The sequence below is a fragment of the Excalfactoria chinensis genome, chromosome 31, assembly GCF_039878825.1.
Source record: "Excalfactoria chinensis isolate bCotChi1 chromosome 31, bCotChi1.hap2, whole genome shotgun sequence".
Classification (NCBI taxonomy): domain Eukaryota; kingdom Metazoa; phylum Chordata; class Aves; order Galliformes; family Phasianidae; genus Excalfactoria; species Excalfactoria chinensis.
Genome location: NC_092855.1, coordinates 285,187 through 308,951, shown reverse-complemented (window position 1 = coordinate 308,951; position 23,765 = coordinate 285,187). Strand labels below are relative to the sequence as shown.

Sequence of the window (23,765 nt, the reverse complement as noted above, 5' to 3'; positions counted from 1 at the left end):
GATAAACCCATGAGTAGCTCTCCGGGCGTTTAATACAAGGGGAGCAAGCGCAATTCCTTCTTTCGTAATTTCAAAGAAATTCATGGATTAATGCCAGGTATTCATTCTCCCCAACAGGTCACAAGATGAAAGAATTCCCCGTCATCTAATGTGATGTTCAGGTTCTTTTACAAGAGAATTTTGAAAGGACTTGTAAACTCCAATAATGAACAAAGCAGTGTCATCATCTTGATGGCTTACTTAGGTTTGAAATTGGGGCGGGCAACAAATGTTTATCTTGTACCTCCGGTTGCTCTGATCAGCTATAAAAGCTCCTCTCTCTCATAGCTCTTCCAGACCTTTCCCTTGACTTCTTGGTGGCTCAGGTAAGTCTGCTTCTTCTCTATTGCTGCTTCTTCTCTATTGCTACCTCTTGAATGTTGGATTTAACCTTAGCTGATCCAGGTTGTTGAGTACATCTGTATTGTATTGGGACAGACAACTGAGCATCAGCTCTGGGCTGACAAATGCATATGGGGAGCATTGCAGAGGTATTGCCTCAGTATTAGTTGAATATGGGACTTGCATTGTGCTATCCCGACTGCTTTGCATTTAACCTATGGCAACCTTTGCATATTCTGGAGTTTATAGAATCTTGGGACTGGTCATTTCAAAAGAGCTTTTTGGAGGACATCCTGGCCCAGAAAGTTTGTACATATGTTTATTTAATAGTGAAATTTTATGGCTTATTTCGGGGCGGTGGCTGCCTAGATGGGAACTGGGATAACAGCATAGCAATTTGTCCTTTACTGTCGTGTCAAATGACTTCGTAAGCCATCCAGGCAGGGAAAGCCACATAATCTGTGTCTATATAATTCAGCAAAACTGGCTATTTGCTCAATCTCCTATATTCTACTCATTAACTTGGTGTAAACTTATATAATCGTTTCTTTGTGTTTCTTTGTCTTCTACTCAGTCCCATCATCACTGCGTGTTGCAGCTTCCATCCATCCCCAAAAGATGTCCTGCTACGATCTGTGCTCCACCACCAGTGGCATCAGCTGCACCCAGCCCATTGCTGACAGCTGCAATGAGCCCTGTGTCCGGCAGTGCCCTGACTCCACAACCGTGATCCAGCCACCTCCCGTCCTCATCACCTTCCCTGGACCCATCCTCAGCTCCTTCCCCCAGCAATCTGTGGTGGGATCCTCTGGAGCTCCCGTTCTTGGGGGCTTTGGGGGCTCCTCCCTGGGCTATGGGGGTCTGTATGGCTATGGAGGTTCCTCTCTGGGCTATGGGGGTCTGTATGGCCTTGGGAGCTATGGGGGCTATGGGGGCTATGGAAGCTCTTCCCTGGGCTATGGGGGTCTGTATGGGTGCTCCTCCCTTGGTTATGGGGGCCTGTATGGCTATGGTAGATCCTATGGCTCCGGCTATTGCAGCCCTTACTCCTACCGGTACAACAGATACCGTCGTGGCAGCTGCGGTCCCTGCTAAGCCATGCAGAAATAACCGACATGAAGAATATCCAGTGACTCCATGATACAACCTTGATCCATAGCAGTAGTCCCAAAGGAGATGATATGAAGTTGACTGATCCCATCCCACTGCAGTGGAGCTGAGAGCACACAGAGCATCTTTAATCTCCTTGCATTCTGCTCATGATCTCTGATTACTTTCTCCTCCTATGTGTATAGTTGGTGGGTACTACATCCTTTCTTGATTCTTATCTAATGGCATTCCTCTGTTCAACCAAAGAATAATTATGGAATGTTCTGTCTGCACGCCAGTGTTTACTCTTGGCATTCTGTAATACTTTTCTGTGAATGTTTCTTATTAAAGTGATTTTCTTCTGAATCAGATAAATCAACTTTTGGTTTTAATTTCTACTACTGCGGAGAAAAACTCTCTAGTTAGAGGGCTGAAGGAAGAAAGATAAATCCTTATGTAGGATAAACATTAGAAAGGCTTAAAGCAATCCATCAGTGAACACTGACACTCTTTGCTGCCCTAAGCTCACATTTGTGAGCAGGAATTTTCCCTTCCCAGCTGGTCTGGTGATGGAAGAATAACAGAACGTTTAGAAAATAACCAGACTAAACGTCCCATTCCTAATGAGCCACTTGGTGATCTTCCTTGATCACAATAGAAGAGCCAATGGCTCAGATGAGCAGATTATGGGGAAACGAGCCACAGCTGAGGCCCTCAGGTGGGAAGGAAGGCATTTAAGAAGGTTGAGAGTGGGGCTGGGGGGTTGCTGAATGGGAAGAGCTGCCACAAGAAGGGATCTGCAGAGGAATGTGGCTCTTTTGTGGATGGGAGAAGCCAGAAAGCCAGGAGGATCTGAAAGGTTGGTCTGTAATATAAAGGGGATAGAAGCATGGGCTTTATGTTCCTATGTAGGAGGAACTGAGAAGCTCTGTGTTGAGGATGTGTTTATGGAGGTCTGGTTGTTTATATTGTTTTTGGTAACAGTAATGAATCAAAACTGCGGAGTTCTTTTGTGTTTTTCTTGTCTCTTTCAACATGTTGTATTTCCTAATTATACAGACTGTTAATTACACCCTGAGTATAAAATTTGCATTAAGCTGACTGGAGAATATTCGTTCTTGAAGGGTTTGACAGGAAATTAAGTCAGTTTTCAGTAAGGTCTGTCCCAAGGATGGTGTTTGAATAGTGGAATGGATACCTGAAACTCAAGGAGAAAACTCAATGACTTAACTAGATGAAATCAGCCCAACTACCATAGGCTGGACTCAGTGATCTCTATGGGTCCCTTCCAACTTGGGGTATTCTGTGAAACAACAGTGGATTCTAAATGGTTGGGAAAGCATTTAAAGCCACGAATCTCTAGTTGTATTTCTTTAGTGCTATTAATCTGTAATTGGTGGGTAAGCCTCCCTAACCTCTCTGGGATGTCGTTTCCATTTAAGATGTTTATATGTGTATCTGGAATATGGGGAGAGCAGAGCGATCGTTCCTTTTGTTCTCAGGGCTTGAACTCTGCTTTTGTAGACTCATGTCTTTCTTTTATGATTTACTTCTCGGGTTTTCATCTACATGGTGTAGATGTTCATATGTTGCAGGCTTCTTAATAAATAATTAGGATAACAATATGAGAGAAGAACACCAGAAATTTGCAAGTTTGATGCAGTAAACTTTTAATCGTACTGAGAAATTAATACATGTTCAGAGTCTCCAAGACAATAAGGCACCGGTCGTCAGCAAGGGATACATTTGCATGATTCATTTTCCTTCCCATGCTTTAGTTTATCTAAACAATCTGGAATAATTCCTGCAGTTTTGTTACATTTACCCAAGGTATGATGGAAACATGAAGGGAGAAGCATTATCTTAGAAACAGAAAGCAGAATTTGGAGGAGAAACTTGATAGGGGCTGAAGGGAAACACCTCAATGGTCGTGAATCAGAGCAACATGGAGCTCTTCAGTTGGGAACCGATTGCATTTCATCTGTTGATTCTCTTCCATGAGGGGAATATTCCTGCATGGCTTAGCAGGGCCCACAGCTGCCACGGCGGTACCTGTTGTACCTGTAGGAGTAAGGGCTGCAGTAGCCAGAACCATAGGATCTACCATAGCCATACAGGCCCCCGTAGCCCAGGGAGGAGCCTCCATAGCCATACAGACCCCCATAACCCAGGGAGGAGCCTCCATAGCCATACAGGCCCCCATAGCCCAGGGAGGAGCCTCCATAGCCATACAGGCCCCCATAGCCCAGGGAGGAGCCTCCTTGGCCATACAGACCCCTGTAACCCAGGGAGGAGCCCCCAAAGCCCCCAAAGACGGGTGCTCCCGAGGATCCCACAACTGAATCCTGGGGGAAGGAGCTGAGCATGGGTCCAGGGAAGGTGACAACAACAGGAGGTGGCTGGATCACAGTTGTGGAGTCAGGGCACTGCCGGACGCATGGCTCGTTCCCGCTGTTAGCGATGGGCTGGGGGCGGCTGATGCCACCAATGTTGGTGGGGCACAGGTCATAGCAGGACATCTTGTAGGAACGGAGGTCTATCTGCAAACCACAGAACTTTATGTTAGCATTAAAGAAATATGGAGAAACTAGATTGCAATGAAACAGTCCAGCAGTAACAAACCTGGGAAGTATGCATCCTATTACTATCCTTTCTTTGCACTGTAGTTTAAGAACGGTCTTATCCTTAATATGTCAAATTCCTGTGCTTTTCAAAAGTGATTTTTTGTTATTTGCTGTTAATTTCAGTCTTATAGTACCAGTTGAGATCTACTTGTTTGCTACAAACTCAGTAGTATAGAACTCTGTTGAACATTGCCATCATTCTGCCTATGTATATGAACTATTCTTTATCTTAAAGCAGTATGTAGAGTCGTAGGTAGTCAAGGAAATCCCTTTCAGCATTAAGATGTTAGAAGCCTGGGAAAACAAAACTGCTTGAAATACCCTCAAAGTTGTTTTCTGGAGCCTGGCTTCATGAGGGTTCACATGCAAATGGAATAAAATAAGCATTATTTTCATAAACAGTCAATCACAGAACACCCCCAGTCTGACAGACGTGAAGAGCACTTGATTCGAAGTTCAAACCAAGGCTTTGTGACAAGTTAATCTCTGCAGCTTGAAAGAAATCTGACTTACCCTATTCACGAAGGCGAGTAAGGCGAGAGAAGTGGATAGAAGGACCTCAAGGAGAGAGCTTTTATACAACTCCTTCCATTGCCTGTGGGGTGTTAGGCATCCCGTGTTTGAGTTCTTAATTAGGTACCAACCCCAAACTGTGGGACACGCAGTTCCTTTAAGTGTTGAAATTGTTTTTGCTTTATTTGTTTGCATATTGCAGGCACTTCAAACCCACACATAGCGTGACAGGCACGCTCCATCACAGACCTCTCCATCATCTCCAGGAGTTTTTTCTTGTTTCATTGGTCTTCAGGGGATCAAGCAAGCTGACTCAACTTATTTCAGAGTCGTACATGATTAAGATGATGGAAGGGCAGTAATTTCTTTTTATCCATTCACAGCATCTTTTAGTGTAATCAGTTGAGCAGGTGTCTTACCTGTAGAGAAGATTAAATTCACTTAGGAGCTCCAATGAAGGCTGGAGGTCTGTTGCAAGCTTAATGCTTCTAACTCCAAACATGCATCACAGGGCAAGTGCAATGATCAGGAAATAAGGATTGCCTTTTGGAGAGTTCTCTACCAGTTGTCTTTCCCTATTGGGAACAGAGGAATACTTCAGCTGGTCATCACAAACCTCTCTGGAAATGGAGTTTTGAGGCTTTTTTCCATCAAACTTGACTTTCCTTTATATTACTGTGACATGATATGAAGGCAGTGACCATCATACCATTGTTTGTCATCTCGTTGCTAAATGTGAACACATCCAGATTACTCCTCATGGACAAATACATGCCTCAGTAAAATGGAAATGAGATTTCAAATAGAAAGTCAAAGTTCCAAGAAATGTTATAAGCCACAAACTGATTACTTTGAAGACCCAAGTGACCTTAACCTCTGTATTTTAATGTGATCATCTCACATAACAGGGAAGTGTTTGCATCTGGGTTTTCCGTGTAATACTGACGCAGCGCACACAAAGTGGTAATGATTGCTTGCGAGGTATTAAAAAGTCCATTGGAATGCCCTCATAAAACTTGGGGGAAGTTCTCAGTATTATAGTACAGGAAATCTCCAGAGCTGGCAAAGCTCATAATTTAGGAACAATATGTGATATGAAGATTACTAGGTTGATAATTATGATGATTACAATAACCATCATAATGATATGGTATTAAAATAATGTGGTAAAGAAAGAAACCTCAGCAAAAGCCACTATTTTCTTTTCCCCGTGGTTTCCCAGCTCATAATTGCTTTCTGCTGAGAGATGCTGTCAATCATTATTTTTGATGCAAGATCAAGCAAGCTTGGAATTAACTGAATCTCTGGAAAATGTAACTTTTCACACTCGTAGAATAAACTAAGCTGAGTGTTTTGAGTATCTGAATGTGTATTTCTGATGTTCACTGGGAATCTGTCTGTTTAGTGTCACCTCAATGGCACTTCAGACACTGATATCTTAAAGATGATGTTTTTACCTATTGGCAATACAAGTGAAAGAGTGGCAGGAACCCTTTAACAGCTGTGAGCGGTCTTTGATTTAAGTTTTAACACCCAAAAGTCGTCTGTTCAAGGCAGCCTTACGTAAGGTACTTAGAACTCTCAGCAGGTTATTTGTGATAAAATATCATCATTGTATGACACAGCAAAAGAAGCATTAACTACATATAAGCAGCTTACTACATGGTGCAACTCCAAAGAGGATAGAAAACTGATATTAGATTCATGAATCATGTTTTAGGATGAAAGATGTGCTCATTTCACCCATCGCTGTTTTAGATCAAAGACCCTTGCGTGATGTAACGTGTTCTGTTGCATGAAAACCGGAATCGAGCAATAAGCAAAAACAGAAAGCAAGAGAATTTCATCACTTTATGGAGGTATCAATACCAAAAATATGCGTCGTGTCAGCTAATTAACTTAATGTTCACAAAACCAGCCTCTCACCCCTCAGGCAGTCTGTGCTGTATAAAAGTACTCTCCACTCAGGGCTCTTCCAACCTCATCTCTTCACTTGCTCTTCTTGGTGAACTGGGTAAGTTTGAATCTGCTTTTTGCGGCTACTGTAGTATCTCTTTTCTATGCGATTTAATGTCAGATGGTCTCTAATTAGTACTAATGAGTAAAATTTTAGGTGAAAATTCTATGGGAATGGTTCAACCATGGGCACACAACCATGTTCAGGGCTGGCATTTAATTTCTAAGCCAACCAGAAGTTTCTTGATAGGGCATAAAGAGTTGATTATCAGTTTACTTCCAACAGTTGAGCAAACTATGTGACAAGTTCAATACTTGTTGCTCTTTTTCACTTTCAGTAACTGAGATAAAGAGGATAATTTTGGAAGAGCTTAAATCTACATGGTTTATGGGAAAGGTTTCCACTTAGAAGTGGACCTTCCATTATGTCTAATTTGTTCTATTCCAGATCACTCAAGTTGCTTTAAAATGAACTCAAGATATGAGTTCATGAATGCTACCAGAGATTAGGCACAGAGAAGATCAGTAGCAAAGATGAGCTCGAGTCATGAAATCATATGTAACACCACACTGGGTTCTTGGGGAATCCAAGCCCTGTGCTGATCCAATGACTCACCAAAGCATCTCACGAAATAGTTTTGCCGCTTTAAATTTTCAATTTTAATGCATATGGAGGAATTAGTGTGCTTCAAAGGACTATTTTGTTGAAAGAAAGGTAGAGGGCTTTGTAGTGATTAGAGTTATGCAAATAATGCACTGTGCTTAATACAGTCAACTTGGTATTACACAGATTGACCTCCATTCCTACAAGATGTCCTGCTATGACCTGTGCCCCACCAACATTGGTGGCATCAGCCGCCCCCAGCCCATCGCTGACAGCGGGAATGAGCCATGCGTCCGGCAGTGCCCTGACTCCACAACTGTGATCCAGCCACCTCCTGTTGTTGTCACCTTCCCTGGACCCATCCTCAGCTCCTTCCCCCAGGATTCAGTTGTGGGATCCTCGGGAGCACCCGTCTTTGGGGGCTTTGGGGGCTCCTCCCTGGGCTACAGGGGTCTGTATGGCCAAGGAGGCTCCTCCCTGGGCTATGGGGGTCTGTATGGCTATGGAGGCTCCTCCCTGGGCTATGGGGGTCTGTATGGCTATGGAGGCTCCTCCTTGGGCTATGGGGACCTGTATGGCTATGGAGGCTCCTCCCTGGGCTATGGGGGCCTGTATGGCTATGGTAGATCCTATGGTTCTGGCTATTGCAGCCCTTACTCCTACAGGTACAGCAGGTACCGCCGTGGCAGCTGTGGGCCCTGCTAAGCCATGCAGGAATATTCCCTACATGGGAGCAAACCAGCAAATGGGCAGTACTATCCTGATCCTCAGCTGAGTTCCTGAATAAGGGGCAGAGCATCAATGATTTCCTCTTAATGCAGTGGAGTCAGAATAGCCCCTTAAATCCCATTTCTAATTTCTTCTTTCATCTCTTCTGTGCCTTGTCAGTGGCCAGGCACGTTCAACTCCATCCATGCTCCCAGAGGTCATTTCTTGGCCTTGTTTTGGCCACTGCTGGGGAAAAACCTGAAGAAACACCTTTCCTGAAGCCCTATGGGACTCCTTCCCACCAGAGCCTGTTGCATTCCTGCTGTTGTGTCTTTTACTGCCTATACAATAAAACAAGCCTGTATCTACTGCTTGACTCTCTAGTTTTCCTTTGCAGTCCCAATAGGGGTGTGCGTGTCCCTTCCCCTGCCTTCCACTCAGTCCAGGGCAGGTTCTCAGCCCACTGATATTCCTGGCTGAGCTGCCTTGTGGTTGAGCCCTTGGTAGCTCTCATATAATACTGCAGTGAAGGAAGCTATTTACCTTTGCTACTGAGATGGAATTATCTTGGATCTCTAATTATTCCAACTATTGAGCTTCCAATGTTTGGTTCGAGTTTATTGTTGGTGTTCTTTTTGTTTTTAAATCTTGGTGTAAGTTAACTAGAAAATGTCACCGTGTTCACATATAAAGCCATAAACCTGGCTGGAGTTCTCTCAAATTACACTCAGACAAAGAACAATAGGAGGAAGATAAATGGGAGATGACTTCTAAGATAGAGAGCTGATGAGCAGTGTTCGTTGCCTCTTCACTGCTAAGCCAATTGTTGCCTCAAGGAAGTTTAGGCCAAGCCCATCAGCTGAGTGAAGAAGGAAAGTGCTGCTTTACAGATGCTTTAGGGATTACTTCACAGGCGCTTTCAATGCAAAAGTGAATGTGTGAGTTTAACTGGTCATTTCACTATTCCCCAAGTATGTGGGTATGTCAGGTGGCCCTATGCTGAAAGTAGGAATGAGTTGAAATCAAAAGTAGCCTGACTATTGCATAGCACATCTTGGTTTTATTTTAAGATGGTAATACAGCGTATTTTGTTGAGGGTCTGTAGGAAGCTGGGACTGTGCTGAAGTCTGTAGGACTCAGATGAAAACGTGGATCTCCACCAGGGGACACACAAATGGGCAAGCAACCCAAGCAGCCAGAGAGGAGAAGACCTTCTGCCTTCTGGGTGCGAGCTTTCCATTCCTACTGCTGCCCTGCAGCCTCACACATCTTGAGGTAAGGACACTGCTGTGCTGGTTTCCCTGGAGCTAAACAACTAGCATCCTACTTTATGCCACACCAACCTGCATCTCTTTGGCTCAGGTACCTTTTGAATTGAGCAAAGCCCTGATTCCTTCCCTGTTCCTTTTGTTTCTCTTCCCTTCAACACTGGGATCCCCATTCTCATGCCCATCTCTAAAAGGTACTTAGGTACTGAACACGTGAGCTTCTCCTACCAAACGTTCAGTGGATTTGCTGAGAGTGCCAGGCAGGCTGCAAGCTAGCTAAAAGCAGATGCATAATGTGTTAGACAGCAAGTGCCTAGCCCAAGATAACAAGATTGGTGAGAGCTATTAGCACCCAGCTAACACGATTGCGTAGCTTGATTTGAGCTGCTTGCTTGTTCACGGTGAGGTCATGTCTGGTTGCAAAACAGTATGTAACAATACTCTTTCAGTCTGTGTTTAATATCATTTGAGAATTAAAAGAATGGATGGTGGTTACTGGTTTATTACTTAAGGCTTAGGCTTGGAAAAACTCCCCTTATGTGTATGCATTAATGGCACTGGTCCGTCATATGGAAGCATTCCAATTAACACACAGTTAGAACAAAGCTGATTGGCATTAAAGGGGAGGGAATCAAACTTTGGGACTGGAAAAGCGAGATAGTTTAACAGATGGGAGTGACAGCGAAGGGATGATTTCTGTTCACTAACAAAGCAAAAAGCCAATGCAGCTGCTGACTGGGGAGAAAAGATTCTGGAGTAATACAGGCAAAAAGAAAGGAAGAGAGGAACTCAATGCAGTGCTCGAAACAGGGAGACTGGAGATCTGCAGAAGGCTGTGTGAGCCAGAGCAGTCATAGTCAGGGGCTCTGATCCAAGCAAACACAGACTAGCTCAGAAGAAAGCTGAGAGACTATCCTGTCCAAACGGGCTGGCCATGTGCAAGTGAATGAAGATCTACAACCCACATTGCTTCCCGAAAAGAAAAGACAAATACTGGAGTGTTGGATGCAACCTTGTTTAATCATAAAGGCAGGAAAGGACACAACAAACAGAAGGGATGTGTACAAGATCCAGGTAGGCAGCACATGCCTTGGGCTTCAGGAGGTGTTTCTTCAGGCTTCTTCAAAGCAATGACCAACAAAGGGCCCAGAAAGGACCTTGCAGGACCGAGCTGGCATTACGCATTTGTGAACAGGACGAGGAGGAAGAAGGAGGAAGAGAGGAGGGTCTGTGTGTGGGTTTAGCAAGGCCCGCAGGTGTTCCAGAGCTTCCTGCTGTAGCGGGGCAAGGGGCAGGGGCTGCAGACAGAAGTGTAGGGTCTGCCAAAGGTGCAGAGGCCCCCTGAGCCCTGAGTGGCCCCGGCGCCGTAGAGGCCCCCCAGCCCCAGGGAGCCCCCAAAGGCGGGTGCTCCGGAGGAGCCCACCACGGCTTGCTGGGGGAAGGAGCTGAGGATGGGGCCGGGGAAGGTGACGACGACGGGCGGTGGCTGGATGAAGGCCGTCGAGTCGGGGCACTGGCGCGCGCACAGCTCGTTGCAGCTCTCAGCGATGGGCTGGGGCACGGCCACGCTGGTTTTGGGTGGGCACAGGTCGTAGCAAGACATCTTGGGCTGAGAGAGATGAGCCTGCAGTGCAAAGACAGAAAGGAAAGAGCTGTGAGTGAGGAGATGCCCAGGCAGATCCAAACCTGTGACCAGGGGTTACCATGCATACAGCACGGCTGCAGCCTCTATCACTGCTGTAAGGCCCAAGCTACCCCCAGTATCCTGCTCTCCTGTCTGGGAGCCCCACAGCAGCTCCTGCCAGAGGAGGCCCAGCCACTCACCTTTCTCCCAAGCGGAGCCAGGAAGCAGTGCTGGATGCTGGTGCTCACCCAGGGCACTGCTTTTATGGGGACTGGAGAGGATGGGGAGGAGCTGGCCGTGATGGGGGCACGTGGCTCTCAGCAGCCAAACCACAATCTCTTCCTGCATTACATCGGGCTGTTTTGCTGATACCATTTCTCTGGCAGCCCCTACCTGCTGTCTCAGCCCCTGCAATTACCCTGCTCAGACACTGGTCAGCCCTCTGATAATGGGCAAATTAGGCTTCTCATCCTCAGCCTGTGTAAGAAGTGTAACAGAGCCTGAATGCCAGCGTCCATGCATGCCATAGCAATTCCCCAAGGGCTTGGTTTTGCTGTGGCTTCACGCCAGTTGTATGGAGTACCAGGAACTTGGCTGTGACACTGGGCAGGGAGGAGGACTTTCCCAGGCTTCCTGAACGCCACTGTCTGAATGATGAACACACTGCAGTTGTTATCTCTAGTCAGTCATGGTGATGAAACACCAAATCAAAGGTTCTTCTCTTGGACACTGCCTGCTCAGCACCATGCATTTGACCAACGAAGCATTAATTTGATGCAAGGTGGAAAAGGGGCCACTGATGGTCCAGCCATGGGCTGCTGACTCAGGGAGGACAGGGGCAGACCAGCCTGAGCTCAGCATCTGGGAGTGCAGCCTCTGCCCATTGGCCCAGCGGGTGATGAGCTGTGGGACAGCCTGCATAAAAGCTGGGTCTGCACTGAGCTCTGCCAAGCACTGCTCTGGCCTCCTCCTCCTTGGGAACAGGGTAAGTCTGAGAGCACCTCCTGCTGCTCCTGACCCAGGCCAGCTTCAGGCCCCTGTGCCTGGGCTGCTGCCATCGGCTGCTCTCTTACACTCCCTGCCCTGTTGCAGAGCTCCATCCCATCAGCCCAAGATGTCTTGCTACGACCTGTGCCCACCCAGAACCAGCGTGGCCGTGCCCCAGCCCATCGCTGAGAGCTGCAACGAGCTGTGCGCGCGCCAGTGCCCCGACTCGACGGCCTTCATCCAGCCACCGCCCGTCGTCGTCACCTTCCCCGGCCCCATCCTCAGCTCCTTCCCCCAGCAAGCCGTGGTGGGCTCCTCCGGAGCACCCGCCTTTGGGGGCTCCCTGGGGCTGGGGGGCCTCTACGGCGCCGGGGCCACTCAGGGCTCGGGGGGCCTCTGCACCTTTGGCAGACCCTACACTTCTGCCTGCAGCCCCTGCCCCTTGCCCCGCTACAGCAGGAAGCTCTGGGACACCTGCGGGCCTTGCTAAACTCAGGTGCTGAGGAGTGCTGAGCATCTCCAGCTCCAGCTGAGGTCTGGGCTGCTGGCAATGACGGCACCTTCCCCTGTCTTCCTGCCCATTTTCTTTCCTTCTTGGCCTTCATCTTCTTCCATAGCTTGCCTTTAAGAATCCATTCCATTCTTTAGGCCTTCTGTCATCAATAAAGTTTTCCTTCATCAAACTTTGGATTTTCCCTCTTGTTGTTTTATCAGAAAAAAGACAGTATTTGTGTTGCAGTCGGGGAGGTAGAAAGGCTGCTGATGAGAAATCCCAGGTTCCCCTTAGAACAGCAGGGTGTGGGTAGTTAATATGGCAGTTAATGTGTGCTGACATTGATTCACAACTCAGTTTGCTTGTGGCACGAAGATTAAATTGATAAGCAGTATCAAAGCAGGGGTGCTGTGTCGGTGGGATAGCTGACCACTTGTTCTAGACTGGGGTAAATCACTAGATCTAAAACAGCAGCAGCGAGCTCTGGCTGGGTGGCATGAAGGTCTGATCCCTCTGTGTTCAGTGATGTTTCTGGGTCATCTTTTTTCCTCTAAGAACTGACTGAGTCACTTGTGATCTTTGTGAGAAAGTCTGGATCAAGGCTATGATTAGTGCATCGAATGCAGTTTAGGAGGAATATGGCCTGAAAAGCAGAAGATCCAGGTGATAGAAGCTTAAACACAAAGTTAGAAGATGAGATGAGAAATATTGACTAGAAGCGTTTCTGACTGTATCTTCTCCTATTTGTTAGAGACTGAGTTCAATGTTTTGCTGTGCCAGGTGGTGGGATGTGGGATGTTGGAATGGCTTAATGCTTCATGAGGGGATTTTTAACTATCTGTGTACTTAAGAAAAATCTCTCCAATGAGAGGGTGGACAAGCACAGATGCTCTCCAGGTGAGCATTCGGGATGAAAGTGGTGCCACGTGTTGGAGACTTTATCTTCACGATGGATTCCCTTCTAATTCATGATACCCACTGATTGTCTGTAGGGGCTGGAGTGGCACAGCTTGAGGACACAAATGGAGTGGATGGTGTTCTGGAAGTTCCCTCTCAACTCAATCTGTGCCTACAGACTGGGCACGGAGGGGATATTTCTGAGGGCATGGGAGTTGGGGAAGACCCTGAGGAGGTGGGATGTTGGATTGCAGATGCCCTGCTGGTACATTTCCTGCTGGTCACAGAGCAGCCTACATTCAAATAGGGCTCATCAAGATGGGCAGCAACATAATGAAAGCCAGAACTGCCATGGCCTGTGACTTTGACCCATGAAAACACTGCCAGGTTCAGCTGGGGGTTGAAAGCCTGTTGTGGGCTGAGTATGGGGACCCTGTGTGAGAGAAGGGAGTCCTGGAGCACAGACTGTGCCCAGGAAGAAAAGTCCAAGAGTCAAACTTTGGATGCAGATTCATTTTATTGTAAAGACAGGAAAGAACACAACAGCAAAATGTACTACAGTCCTAGGCAGGATTGGAGATGCCTGGGGCTCCAGCATAAGTGTTTCTTGAGGCATCTTCAAGGCAGTAGCCAGCACAGGGTCAAGCTCAGGACCAAGAAAGACAAAGTAGGAATTACAGATCAGCACACAGGATGAGGAAGGAAGAGGAGAGGAGCCTTGTGCCTGAGTTTAGCAGGGCCCGCAGGTGTCCCAGAGCTTCCTGCTGTAGCGGGGCAAGGGGCAGGGGCTGCAGACAGAAGTGTAGGGTCTGCCAAAGGTGCAGAGGCCCCCCGAGCCCTGAGTGGCCCCGGCGCCGTAGAGGCCCCCCAGCCCCAGGGAGCCCCCAAAGGCGGGTGCTCCGGAGGAGCCCACCACGGCTTGCTGGGGGAAGGAGCTGAGGATGGGGCCGGGGAAGGTGACGACGACGGGCGGTGGCTGGATGAAGGCCGTCGAGTCGGGGCACTGGCGCGCGCACAGCTCGTTGCAGCTCTCAGCGATGGGCTGGGGCACGGCCACGCTGGTTTTGGGTGGGCACAGGTCGTAGCAAGACATCTTGGGCTGATGGGATGGAGCTCTGCAACAGGGCAGGGAGTGTAAGAGAGCAGCCGATGGCAGCAGCCCAGGCACAGAGGCCTGAAGCTGGCCTGGGTCAGGAGCAACAGGAGAAGTGCTCTCAGACTTACCCTGTTCCCAAGGAGGAGGAGGCCAGAGCAGTGCTTGGCAGAGCTCAGTGCAGACCCAGCTTTTATGCAGGCTGTCCCACAGCTCATCACCCGCTGGGCCAATGGGCAGAGGCTGCACTCCCAGATGCTGAGGTCAGGCTGGTCTGCCCCTGCCCTCCCTGAGTCAGCAGCCCATGGCTGGTCCAGCAGTGGCCCCTATTCCACCTTGCATCAAATTAATGCTTTGTTGGTCAAATGCATGGTGCTGAGCAGGCAGCGTCCAAGAGAAGAACCTTTGATTTGGCGTTTCATCACCATGACTGACTAGAGATAACAACTGCAGTGTGTTCATCATTCAGACAGTGGCGTTCAGGAAGCCTGGGAAAGTCCTCCTCCCTGCCCAGTGCCACAGCCAAGTTCCTGGTACTCCATACAACTGGCAAGATGCCACAGCAAAACCAAGCCCTTGGGGAAGTGCTGTGGCATGCATGCAAACACCACTCAGCATTTGTCATGCTCTCTTCCCTCTTACACAGACTGACAATGAGAGGGCAGCAGACCTAATTTGCCAATTATCAGAGGGCTGGACAGTATCCGAGCAGGGTAATTGCAGGGGCTGAGACAGCGGGTAGGGGCTGCCAGAGAAATGGTATCAGCAGAACAGCCCCATGGTATGTACATGGCAGATTGGGGTTTGGCTGCTGAGAGCCACGTGCCCCCATCATGGCCAGCTCCTCCCCATCCTCTCCAGTCCCCATAAAAGCAGTGCCCTGGGTGAGCACCAGCATCCAGCACTCCTTCCTGGCTCAGCTTGGGAGAAAGGTGAGTGGCTGGGCCTCCTCTGGCTGGTCCTTGTATGGATCTCCCTGGCAGGAGAGCAGGGTGCTGTGGGGTGACTATGGCCATGCAGCAGTGGCAGAGGCTGTGGTCCTGCTGTGTGTAGAGAAGTCCGTGTTCACGGGCTTAGCTCTGCCTGGGCATCTCCTCACTCCCAGCTCTACGCTTTCTGTCTTTGCACTGCAGGCTCATCTCTCTCAGCCCAAGATGTCTTGCTACGACCTGTGCCCACCCAAAACCAGCGTGGCCGTGCCCCAGCCCATCGCTGAGAGCTGCAACGAGCTGTGCGCGCGCCAGTGCCCCGACTCGACGGCCTTCATCCAGCCACCGCCCGTCGTCGTCACCTTCCCCGGCCCCATCCTCAGCTCCTTCCCCCAGCAAGCCGTGGTGGGCTCCTCCGGAGCACCCGCCTTTGGGGGCTCCCTGGGGCTGGGGGGCCTCTACGGCGCCGGGGCCACTCAGGGCTCGGGGGGCCTCTGCACCTTTGGCAGACCCTACACTTCTCCTGCCTGCAGCCCCTGCCCCTTGCCCCGCTACAGCAGGAAGCTCTGGGACACCTGCGGGCCCTGCTAAACTCAGGCTCTGTCCACAGCCAGCACCACCAGTATCCCCATGCCTGAATTTCTGGGCATGGTGTGCTGCAGAGTGCTGAGCATTTGTGGCTGCGGCTGGGACCTGTGGAGCTGGCACTGTTGGCACCTTCACAGTCTCTGCATTCTTAGTTGCTTCTCATAGTCCATGGCCAGGATTCCCTGCCCAGCCTGATATTTGCTCTCTTTTCCCCTTCTGCCCCATTGGGAACAATAAATTTTTTCTGCATCCATTCCTGTCTTCTCCCCTGTTTGTTGTGATTCAGCTGTTCTCCTGGGTGGTTTCAAGATAGCTGGGGAAGGGCAAATGCTGGTGCTGAGATGCTCAGGTGTCTCCCTCGGCCAGGTGGATGATGGAGGTGGATATGACAGAGGGGTTTTCTACTGGGGTATGGCAAGCTGGAAAAGGGGCAGAGTGGGAGGTCACTGCCTGCAGTCCTTTGCCTGTCCATCTCACACTGTGAGTGGGACCAGCTGTGCCAAGTCGTGCTGCTCCTCATTATCTCAGCACCAGGTCTGGGAATCCTGATTTGTCCTTGGTAAAACATGCCTGGTTCAGTGTTGATTTCTTCCATGTCCTGAGCACGTCACTTGTGATCTTCTCTGTAATGAGTCTAGGTAATTATTTTTGCATGCAGTGCTGGTTAATGAGAATGTGATGTAACATGCAAGGTGTCCATTTGAATCAATTTTCTTGGTACAACAAGAAATCTGGATATTGGGAATGCAGCACTAATTAGGAGAGATTTCTGTGGACTGTGAGTATTCCTGATTGTTAGAAATGGAATATAACAGTGAGCTGTGTAAAGTGCTGGGGTGTGAGGGAATGGCTCCTGAATCCCTGCTGCCTAATGGGAAATGTTTAGTTTGGCTCTTTGGGAAAAGCACTGAGAAACTACTCAGACACAGAACAGACTGGATGTGCTTTGGACAGAGATAAAGATTAATGCTGGGATCTACACTAGAATCTGTATCTGCATCTCCAGTCCTCAAGCTACCATGTTATATCTGATTCAGGTTATCCAATGCTCCGATGAAGTGACTGTAGGTGGCCCAGCTGAAGATGGGGGCAGGAGGAGATAACTTCTAGATGTTGCCTCACAAGTATAAGCCAGACGTTTCAGATAGGGCTGCAATGAGATTTTGGTTGAGCCTTGGGAAGAAATTGGTGATGGGAGCTGGAGGACTGAACCTGCCTTGCAGTTGCATGTCATGAAGGCTGGGAGCAGCCTGCGATCAGACAGGGTACCTGGAGACATGTGAAACAGAGCTGCCATGGCCAGGGTCATTCCTATGATGCAGCATAACCTGGCTCAGTATGATGCTGGTAGCCTGCCCAAATCCAGCTGGGTTTGCATGTGCAGGGGAAGGGAGCTCTAGAACTCCTGTGTTTGGCGAGGAAGTAAAGCCTGAGAGTCAAGAATCGGATGCAAGTTGATTTTATTGTAAATGGAGAAAAGGACAAAACAGAGACATGTACCAGGTGAAGGCAGATAGGAGGTGCCTGGGCCTTCAGGAGACGAGTTTTGTCAGGCAGGCTCCAGGCAGCGGCCATCACAGGGCCCAGAAAGGATCCTGCAGGACAATGTCGGCATCACACATCAATGCACAGAAGGAAGAAGGAGGAGGAGAGGAGATCAAGGCCTGGCTTAGCAAGGCCCGCAGGTGTTCCAGAGCTTCCTGCTGTAGCGGGGCAAGGGGCAGGGGCTGCAGACAGAAGTGTAGGGTCTGCCAAAGGTGCAGAGGCCCCCCGAGCCCTGAGTGGCCCCGGCGCCGTAGAGGCCCCCCAGCCCCAGGGAGCCCCCAAAGGCGGGTGCTCCGGAGGAGCCCACCACGGCTTGCTGGGGGAAGGAGCTGAGGATGGGGCCGGGGAAGGTGACGACGACGGGCGGTGGCTGGATGAAGGCCGTCGAGTCGGGGCACTGGCGCGCGCACAGCTCGTTGCAGCTCTCAGCGATGGGCTGGGGCACGGCCACGCTGGTTCTGGGTGGGCACAGGTCGTAGCAAGACATCTTGGGCTGAGAGAGATGAGCCTGCAGTGCAAAGACAGAAAGCGTAGAGCTGGGAGTGAGGAGATGCCCAGGCAGAGCTAAGCCCATGAACAGGGACTTATCTACACACAGCAGGACCATAGCCTCTGCCACTGATGCATGGCCATAGTCACCCCACAGCACCCTGCTCTCCTGCCAGGGTGATCCACACAAGGACCAGCCAGAGGAGGCCCAGTCACTCACCTTTCTCCCAAGCTGAGCCAGGAAGCAGTGCTGGATGCTGGTGCTCACCCAGGGCACTGCTTTTATGGGGACTGGAGAGGATGGGGAGGAGCTGGCCGTGATGGGGGCACGTGGCTCTCAGCAGCCAAACCCCAATCTGCCCTGTGCATACCATGGGGCTGTTCTGCTGATGCTGTTTCCTTGACAGCTCCCACCCAATGTCTCAGCCCCAGCAATTACCCTGCTTGGACGCTGGCTAGCCCACTGATAATGGGCAAATTAGCTCCTATGCCAATTCAGCTTTTGCTTTGTAAGAGTTCAGGGTGCATGACAGTTGCTGAGTGGTATTGCACTGCATGCCACAGCACTTCCCCAAGGGCTTGGTTTTGCTCTATCCTCATGCCAGCTGTGCAGAGCATCAGGGAGGAGCAGGATGGCAGCACTGGGCAAGTGGAAGTTTGTCTCAGGCGTTCTGAATTCCAACATTTGAATTACAAACCCACAGCAGTTGTTATCTGTAGATGGGTGAGATGATGTAATGCCAAATCAAAGCTCTTCTCTTTGGCACTGCCTGCTCAGCATCTCTTTTTTTCCATGAAGCAGAAAGAAGAAGGAAGGCAGCAGAGGGGCCCATACTGGTCCAGCCATGGGCTGCTGACTCAGGGAGGGCAGGGGCAGACCAGCCTGACCTCAGCATCTGGGAGTGCAGCCTCTGCCCATTGGCCCAGCGGGTGATGAGCTGTGGGACAGCCTGCATAAAAGCTGGGTCTGCACTGAGCTCTGCCAAGCACTGCTCTGGCCTCCTCCTCCTTGGGAACAGGGTAAGTCTGAGAGCACTTCTCCTGCTGCTCCTGACCCAGGCCAGCTTCAGGCTCCTGTGCCTGGGTTGCTGCCATCGGCTGCTCTCTTACACTCCCTGCTCTGTTGCAGAGCTCCATCCCATCAGCCCAAGATGTCTTGCTACGACCTGTGTCCACCCAAAACCAGCGTGGCCGTGCCCCAGCCCATCGCTGAGAGCTGCAACGAGCTGTGCGCGCGCCAGTGCCCCGACTCGACGGCCTTCATCCAGCCACCGCCCGTCGTCGTCACCTTCCCCGGCCCCATCCTCAGCTCCTTCCCCCAGCAAGCCGTGGTGGGCTCCTCCGGAGCACCCGCCTTTGGGGGCTCCCTGGGGCTGGGGGGCCTCTACGGCGCCGGGGCCACTCAGGGCTCGGGGGGCCTCTGCACCTTTGGCAGACCCTACACTTCTGCCTGCAGCCCCTGCCCCTTGCCCCGCTACAGCAGGAAGCTCTGGGACACCTGCGGGCCTTGCTAAGCCCAGGCTCTGTCCACAGTCAGCACCACCAGCATCACCGCATGCCTGAACTACTGGGCACGGGGTGCTGAGGAGTGCTGAGCATCTCCTGCTGTATCCGAGGCCTGAGCACCTGGCAGTGCTGGCACCTTTGCATGCTTTGCCTGGTTCTTCTGCCCATTCCTCTTCGTCCATGGACTACAACCTGAACCTGGCCTGACTTCTTCGCTTTACCCCATTCTCCCGATGATCTTTGAACAATAAAGTTTTCCTGCATTCACTAATGCCTTCTCCCTCTCTTTGTTGGTGTTGTTTCAAAACAGTAAGAGATGGTTTTGTGACAGCTGGGGTTGGGCAAATCCTGCTGATGAGAGTCCAAGGTTCCCCTTAGAATGCTGGGTGTGTTTGGAGTCGACATGGCAGAGAGGGTCTTTTGGAGGGGCCGTGGAAGGGACGGAGAGCAGGATGGTGCTGACCTCACTCCCTTGCCCATCCTCCTCAGCTCTGTAGTGGGACCAGCTCTGCCAAGTCTTGCTCTGCCATGATGTAGAAGCACCACAAGAGCTCTGGAGCAAAGCAGAGGGGAGGCTGGAGTGTGGTTGGTGGAAAATACTGCCTTTGATTAATGCACTGCCAGCTCCTGGCTGGAAAACAGCCTTACAGAAACAGAAATGGGCAGGGGCCATAAAAATGGAGCATGAGCCTCAAACATGCCCTGAGGTTGTGATCACTGGGAAAGTGGATGGCATCAGCCATAACCTGGATGTGAGATGGGCATGGGTCACATGTCTCCCTCTATCTGCTATCAGGTTGTGCTGACACCCGTTCATAAGTCAGTCTGACGGTCACATGTGGATTAAACTCATCAGTGGTGTCCAAGTGGAAGTGCTGGGACTGCAGGATAGATGGTGAACACTTGTTCCTGAATGGGGTGAATCACTGCCTCCAAAACTTATCAGCAGTGAGGCCTTTGGGGGCTGAGTGGCACGAAGCTCTGACACCAGTGAGGTCAGTGATTTCTTTGGGTCATCTTTTCTCCTCAGAGGAATGAGTGAGTCACTTGTTCAGGAAGTGTATGCACCTGTAGTGTCAAGTGCTGAAGCCTGTATCTCCAGGATGGAGTTCATTCTAATTCAAGGCACCCAATGATTGTCTGTATGGGCTGTTGGCAGCACAACTTGAACATACATTGGGAGACGATGATTTCTACTAGTTCTCTCACAGCTCAGGCTGATCCTTCATATGGGGCATGGAAGTGATACTGGTTAGGCCATGGGAGAAGGGAAAGATCCTCAGCAGAGAGGATGGCGGTTCTCAGATGACCTGTGGCTGCAGTTTGTGCTGATCAGGGAGCAGCCTACATTCAGACAGGGCTCATCAGATGGGCAGCAGCACAGTGTGAGCCTGGGCTGCCATGGCCAGAAGCTTTGACCCATGGAAACACTGCCTGAATCAGCATAGGGCTGAGAGCCTTTTCTGGGCCAGGTGTGGGGACCATGTGTGGGAGAAGGGAGTCCTGGTGCAGCCAGGGTGCCAAGGAAGAAAAGAGCAAAATTCAAACATTGGATGCAGATTCATTTTATTGTAAAGACTGGAATGGACACAATGTCAAAGATGTACTTCACTCCAAGGCAGGATGGAGGTGCCTGCAGCTGCAGCTGAAGTATTTCTTCAGGCATCTTCAAGGCAGTGGGCCAGCATAATGCACAGCTCAGGGCCAAGACAAAGCAGGAATGACAGATCAGCACACAGGGTGAGGAAGGAAGAGGAGAGGAGTCTTGTGCCTGAGTTTAGCAGGGCCCGCAGGTGTCCCAGAGCTTCCTGCTGTAGCGGGGCAAGGGGCAGGGGCTGCAGGCAGAAGTGTAGGGTCTGCCAAAGGTGCAGAGGCCCCCCGAGCCCTGAGTGGCCCCGGCGCCATAGAGGCCCCCCAGCCCCAGGGAGCCCCCAAAGGCGGGTGCTCCGGAGGAGCCCACCACGGCTTGCTGGGGGAAGGAGCTGAGGATGGGGCCGGGGAAGGTGACGACGACGGGCGGTGGCTGGATGAAGGCCGTCGAGTCGGGGCACTGGCGCGCGCACAGCTCGTTGCAGCTCTCAGCGATGGGCTGGGGCACGGCCACGCTGGTTCTGGGTGGGCACAGGTCGTAGCAAGACATCTTGGGCTGATGGGATGGAGCTCTGCAACAGGGCAGGGAGTGTAAGAGAGCAGCCGATGGCAGCAGCCCAGGCACAGGAGCCTGAAGCTGGCCTGGGTCAGGAGCAGCAGGAGAAGTGCTCTCAGACTTACCCTGTTCCCAAGGAGGAGGAGGCCAGAGCAGTGCTTGGCAGAGCTCAGTGCAGACCCAGCTTTTATGCAGGCTGTCCCACAGCTCATCACCCGCTGGGCCAATGGGCAGAGGCTGCACTCCCAGATGCTGAGGTCAGGCTGGTCTGCCCCTGCCCTCCCTGAGTCAGCAGCCCATGGCTGGACAGGCACAGGCCCCTTCACTGCCTTCCATTCTCTTCCTGCTTCATGGACATAATGTGTGGTGCTGAGCAGGCAGTGACTGAGAGATTTGCCTTTGATTTGGTGTTTCATCACCTCGTTCCTTTGCAGATAACAACTGCAGTGTGTTTGTCACTCAGACGCTGGCGTGGAAGAGACTTGGGACTAACCTTCCACTTGCCCAGTGCTGTCACCTGCTCCTCCCTGGTGTTGTGCACAGCTGGCATGAGGACACAGCAAAACCAGGCCCTTGGGGAAGTGCTGTGGTATGCAAGGAACTGCTACCAAGCATGTGTCATGTACTCTTCCCTCTTACACAGGCTTACAATGAGAGGGCAGCAGGCCTAATTTGCCCATTATCAGAGGGCTGGCCAGTGTCCGAGCAGGGTAATTGCAGGGGCTGAGACAGCAGGTGGGAGCTGTCAAGGAAACAGCATCAGCAGAACAGCCCCATGGTATGCACAGGGCAGATTCGGGTTTGGCTGCTGAGATCCACGTGCCCCCATCATAGTAAGCTCCTCCCCATGCTCTCCAGTCCCCATAAAAGCAGTGCCCTGGGTGAGCACCAGCATCCAGCACTGCTTCCTGGCTCAGCTTGGGAAAAAGGTGAGTGGCTGGGTCTCCTCTGGCAGGAGCTGCTGTGGGGCTCCCAGGCAGGAGAGCAGGATACAGGGGGTGGCTTTGGCCTTACAGCAGTGACAGCGGCTGCAGCTGTGCTGTATGCATGGTAACCCCTGGTCATGGGCTAAGCTCTGCCTGGGCATCTCCTCACTCTCAGCTCTACGCTTTCTGTCTTTGCACTGCAGGCTCATCTCTCTCAGCCCAAGATGTCTTGCTACGACCTGTGCCCACCCAGAACCAGCGTGGCCGTGCCCCAGCCCATCGCTGAGAGCTGCAACGAGCTGTGCGCGCGCCAGTGCCCCGACTCGACGGCCTTCATCCAGCCACCGCCCGTCGTCGTCACCTTCCCCGGCCCCATCCTCAGCTCCTTCCCCCAGCAAGCCGTGGTGGGCTCCTCCGGAGCACCCGCCTTTGGGGGCTCCCTGGGGCTGGGGGGCCTCTACGGCGCCGGGGCCACTCAGGGCTCGGGGGGCCTCTGCACCTTTGGCAGACCCTACACTTCTGCCTGCAGCCCCTGCCCCTTGCCCCGCTACAGCAGGAAGCTCTGGGACACCTGCGGGCCTTGCTAAACTCAGGCCCTGATCTCTCTTCCTCTGTCCTCATCCTGTGGATCATTATATGACGCCAACATTGTTCTGCAGGATCCTTTCTGGGCCCTGTGATGGCCCTACCTGACAGAACTCCTCTCCTGAAGCCCCATTTGCCTCCTATCTGCCTTCACCTGGTCCATGTCTCTGTTGTTGTTTCCTTTCCTCCCTTCACAATAAAATCAGCTTGCATCCCATTCTTGACTCTCAGGCTTTCATTTCATAGCACACATGGGATCTCTAGAGCTCCCTTCCCTGCAATTAGCCGCCCAACTGGCTCTATTATGGCTCTCAGCAGCAAGCTGAGCCAGGCCGAGATGCTTCATAGAGGAGACCCCGTCCATGGCACACACCCCCAATGACCCTGTGTGCACGCAGACACATCCGGTCCACTCAGCCAATCGAGCAAAGGAATAGAAAGACGGTCACACCTCCCGACCAATAGCAGTACGGTTTCATATAAACCCGCAACCTCCAGCCAATAGCAGGAAGGCTTCCGACCAAACCACGCCCCCACGCTCGAAGGCGGGAAGCGCTCGCACGGCGGCCATGTTTAGTTGGTCACGTGGTGCGGCAGCTGCTTCACGTGTCTCCTCCGAGGCGGACATGTTGGAGCCGGGTCCAGAACCCGGAACCGGGCCGGAGAGAGGGAAGCGGTACCGGAACGGGAGAGACTGTTGCTATGCCTGTGTCAGTCACTCCCTCTGACTGCCAGACATATCCTGTCTGAGGCTGATTGCCTCTCACAGGAGGAGATGAATGCTGAGCTGCCCCATCTCAACCCAGACACAGTT

General features: G+C 51.1%; 11 protein-coding genes across 11 annotated transcripts; 6 read left to right on the top strand and 5 right to left on the bottom strand.

Moving 5' to 3' along the window:
- Positions 1–999: 999 nt before the first annotated feature.
- LOC140263494 (scale keratin-like) lies at positions 1,000–1,476 on the top strand. Its single transcript, XM_072358402.1, has one exon. It carries the CDS (start codon positions 1,000–1,002, stop codon positions 1,474–1,476), a length of 477 nt encoding a protein of 158 aa, XP_072214503.1.
- A 752-nt stretch (positions 1,477–2,228) lies between these two features.
- LOC140263465 (scale keratin-like) lies at positions 2,229–8,191 on the top strand. Its single transcript, XM_072358356.1, has 2 exons — positions 2,229–2,329; positions 7,354–8,191. Exon 2 carries the CDS (start codon positions 7,375–7,377, stop codon positions 7,870–7,872), a length of 498 nt encoding a protein of 165 aa, XP_072214457.1. The 5' UTR covers positions 2,229–2,329; positions 7,354–7,374; the 3' UTR covers positions 7,873–8,191.
- LOC140263466 (scale keratin-like) lies at positions 3,492–3,989 on the bottom strand. Its single transcript, XM_072358357.1, has one exon. It carries the CDS (start codon positions 3,987–3,989, stop codon positions 3,492–3,494), a length of 498 nt encoding a protein of 165 aa, XP_072214458.1.
- A 2,192-nt stretch (positions 8,192–10,383) lies between the features above and the next one.
- Positions 10,384–10,761, bottom strand: LOC140263468 (scale keratin-like). Its single transcript, XM_072358359.1, has one exon. The coding sequence runs from the start codon at positions 10,744–10,746 to the stop codon at positions 10,384–10,386; it is 363 nt and encodes a 120-aa protein (XP_072214460.1). The 5' UTR covers positions 10,747–10,761.
- A 1,120-nt stretch (positions 10,762–11,881) lies between these two features.
- LOC140263469 (scale keratin-like) lies at positions 11,882–12,244 on the top strand. Its single transcript, XM_072358360.1, has one exon. The coding sequence runs from the start codon at positions 11,882–11,884 to the stop codon at positions 12,242–12,244; it is 363 nt and encodes a 120-aa protein (XP_072214461.1).
- Positions 12,245–13,874: 1,630 nt separating this feature from the next.
- Positions 13,875–14,385, bottom strand: LOC140263467 (scale keratin-like). The gene is made up of 2 exons (XM_072358358.1): positions 14,369–14,385; positions 13,875–14,259 (listed from the first exon to the last, which is right to left on the bottom strand). Exon 2 carries the CDS (start codon positions 14,235–14,237, stop codon positions 13,875–13,877), a length of 363 nt encoding a protein of 120 aa, XP_072214459.1. The 5' UTR covers positions 14,238–14,259; positions 14,369–14,385.
- A 724-nt stretch (positions 14,386–15,109) lies between these two features.
- Positions 15,110–15,757, top strand: LOC140263471 (feather keratin 3-like). The gene is made up of 2 exons (XM_072358363.1): positions 15,110–15,169; positions 15,371–15,757. The coding sequence occupies exon 2, from the start codon at positions 15,392–15,394 to the stop codon at positions 15,755–15,757; it is 366 nt and encodes a 121-aa protein (XP_072214464.1). The 5' UTR covers positions 15,110–15,169; positions 15,371–15,391.
- A 1,666-nt stretch (positions 15,758–17,423) lies between these two features.
- LOC140263470 (scale keratin-like) lies at positions 17,424–17,786 on the bottom strand. Its single transcript, XM_072358362.1, has one exon. It carries the CDS (start codon positions 17,784–17,786, stop codon positions 17,424–17,426), a length of 363 nt encoding a protein of 120 aa, XP_072214463.1.
- Positions 17,787–18,939: 1,153 nt separating this feature from the next.
- Positions 18,940–19,302, top strand: LOC140263516 (scale keratin-like). The gene has a single exon (XM_072358445.1). It carries the CDS (start codon positions 18,940–18,942, stop codon positions 19,300–19,302), a length of 363 nt encoding a protein of 120 aa, XP_072214546.1.
- Positions 19,303–21,071: 1,769 nt separating this feature from the next.
- Positions 21,072–21,434, bottom strand: LOC140263517 (scale keratin-like). The gene has a single exon (XM_072358446.1). It carries the CDS (start codon positions 21,432–21,434, stop codon positions 21,072–21,074), a length of 363 nt encoding a protein of 120 aa, XP_072214547.1.
- A 1,156-nt stretch (positions 21,435–22,590) lies between these two features.
- LOC140263514 (scale keratin-like) lies at positions 22,591–23,041 on the top strand. The gene has a single exon (XM_072358443.1). It carries the CDS (start codon positions 22,591–22,593, stop codon positions 22,951–22,953), a length of 363 nt encoding a protein of 120 aa, XP_072214544.1. The 3' UTR covers positions 22,954–23,041.
- The last annotated feature ends 724 nt before the right edge of the window (positions 23,042–23,765 follow it).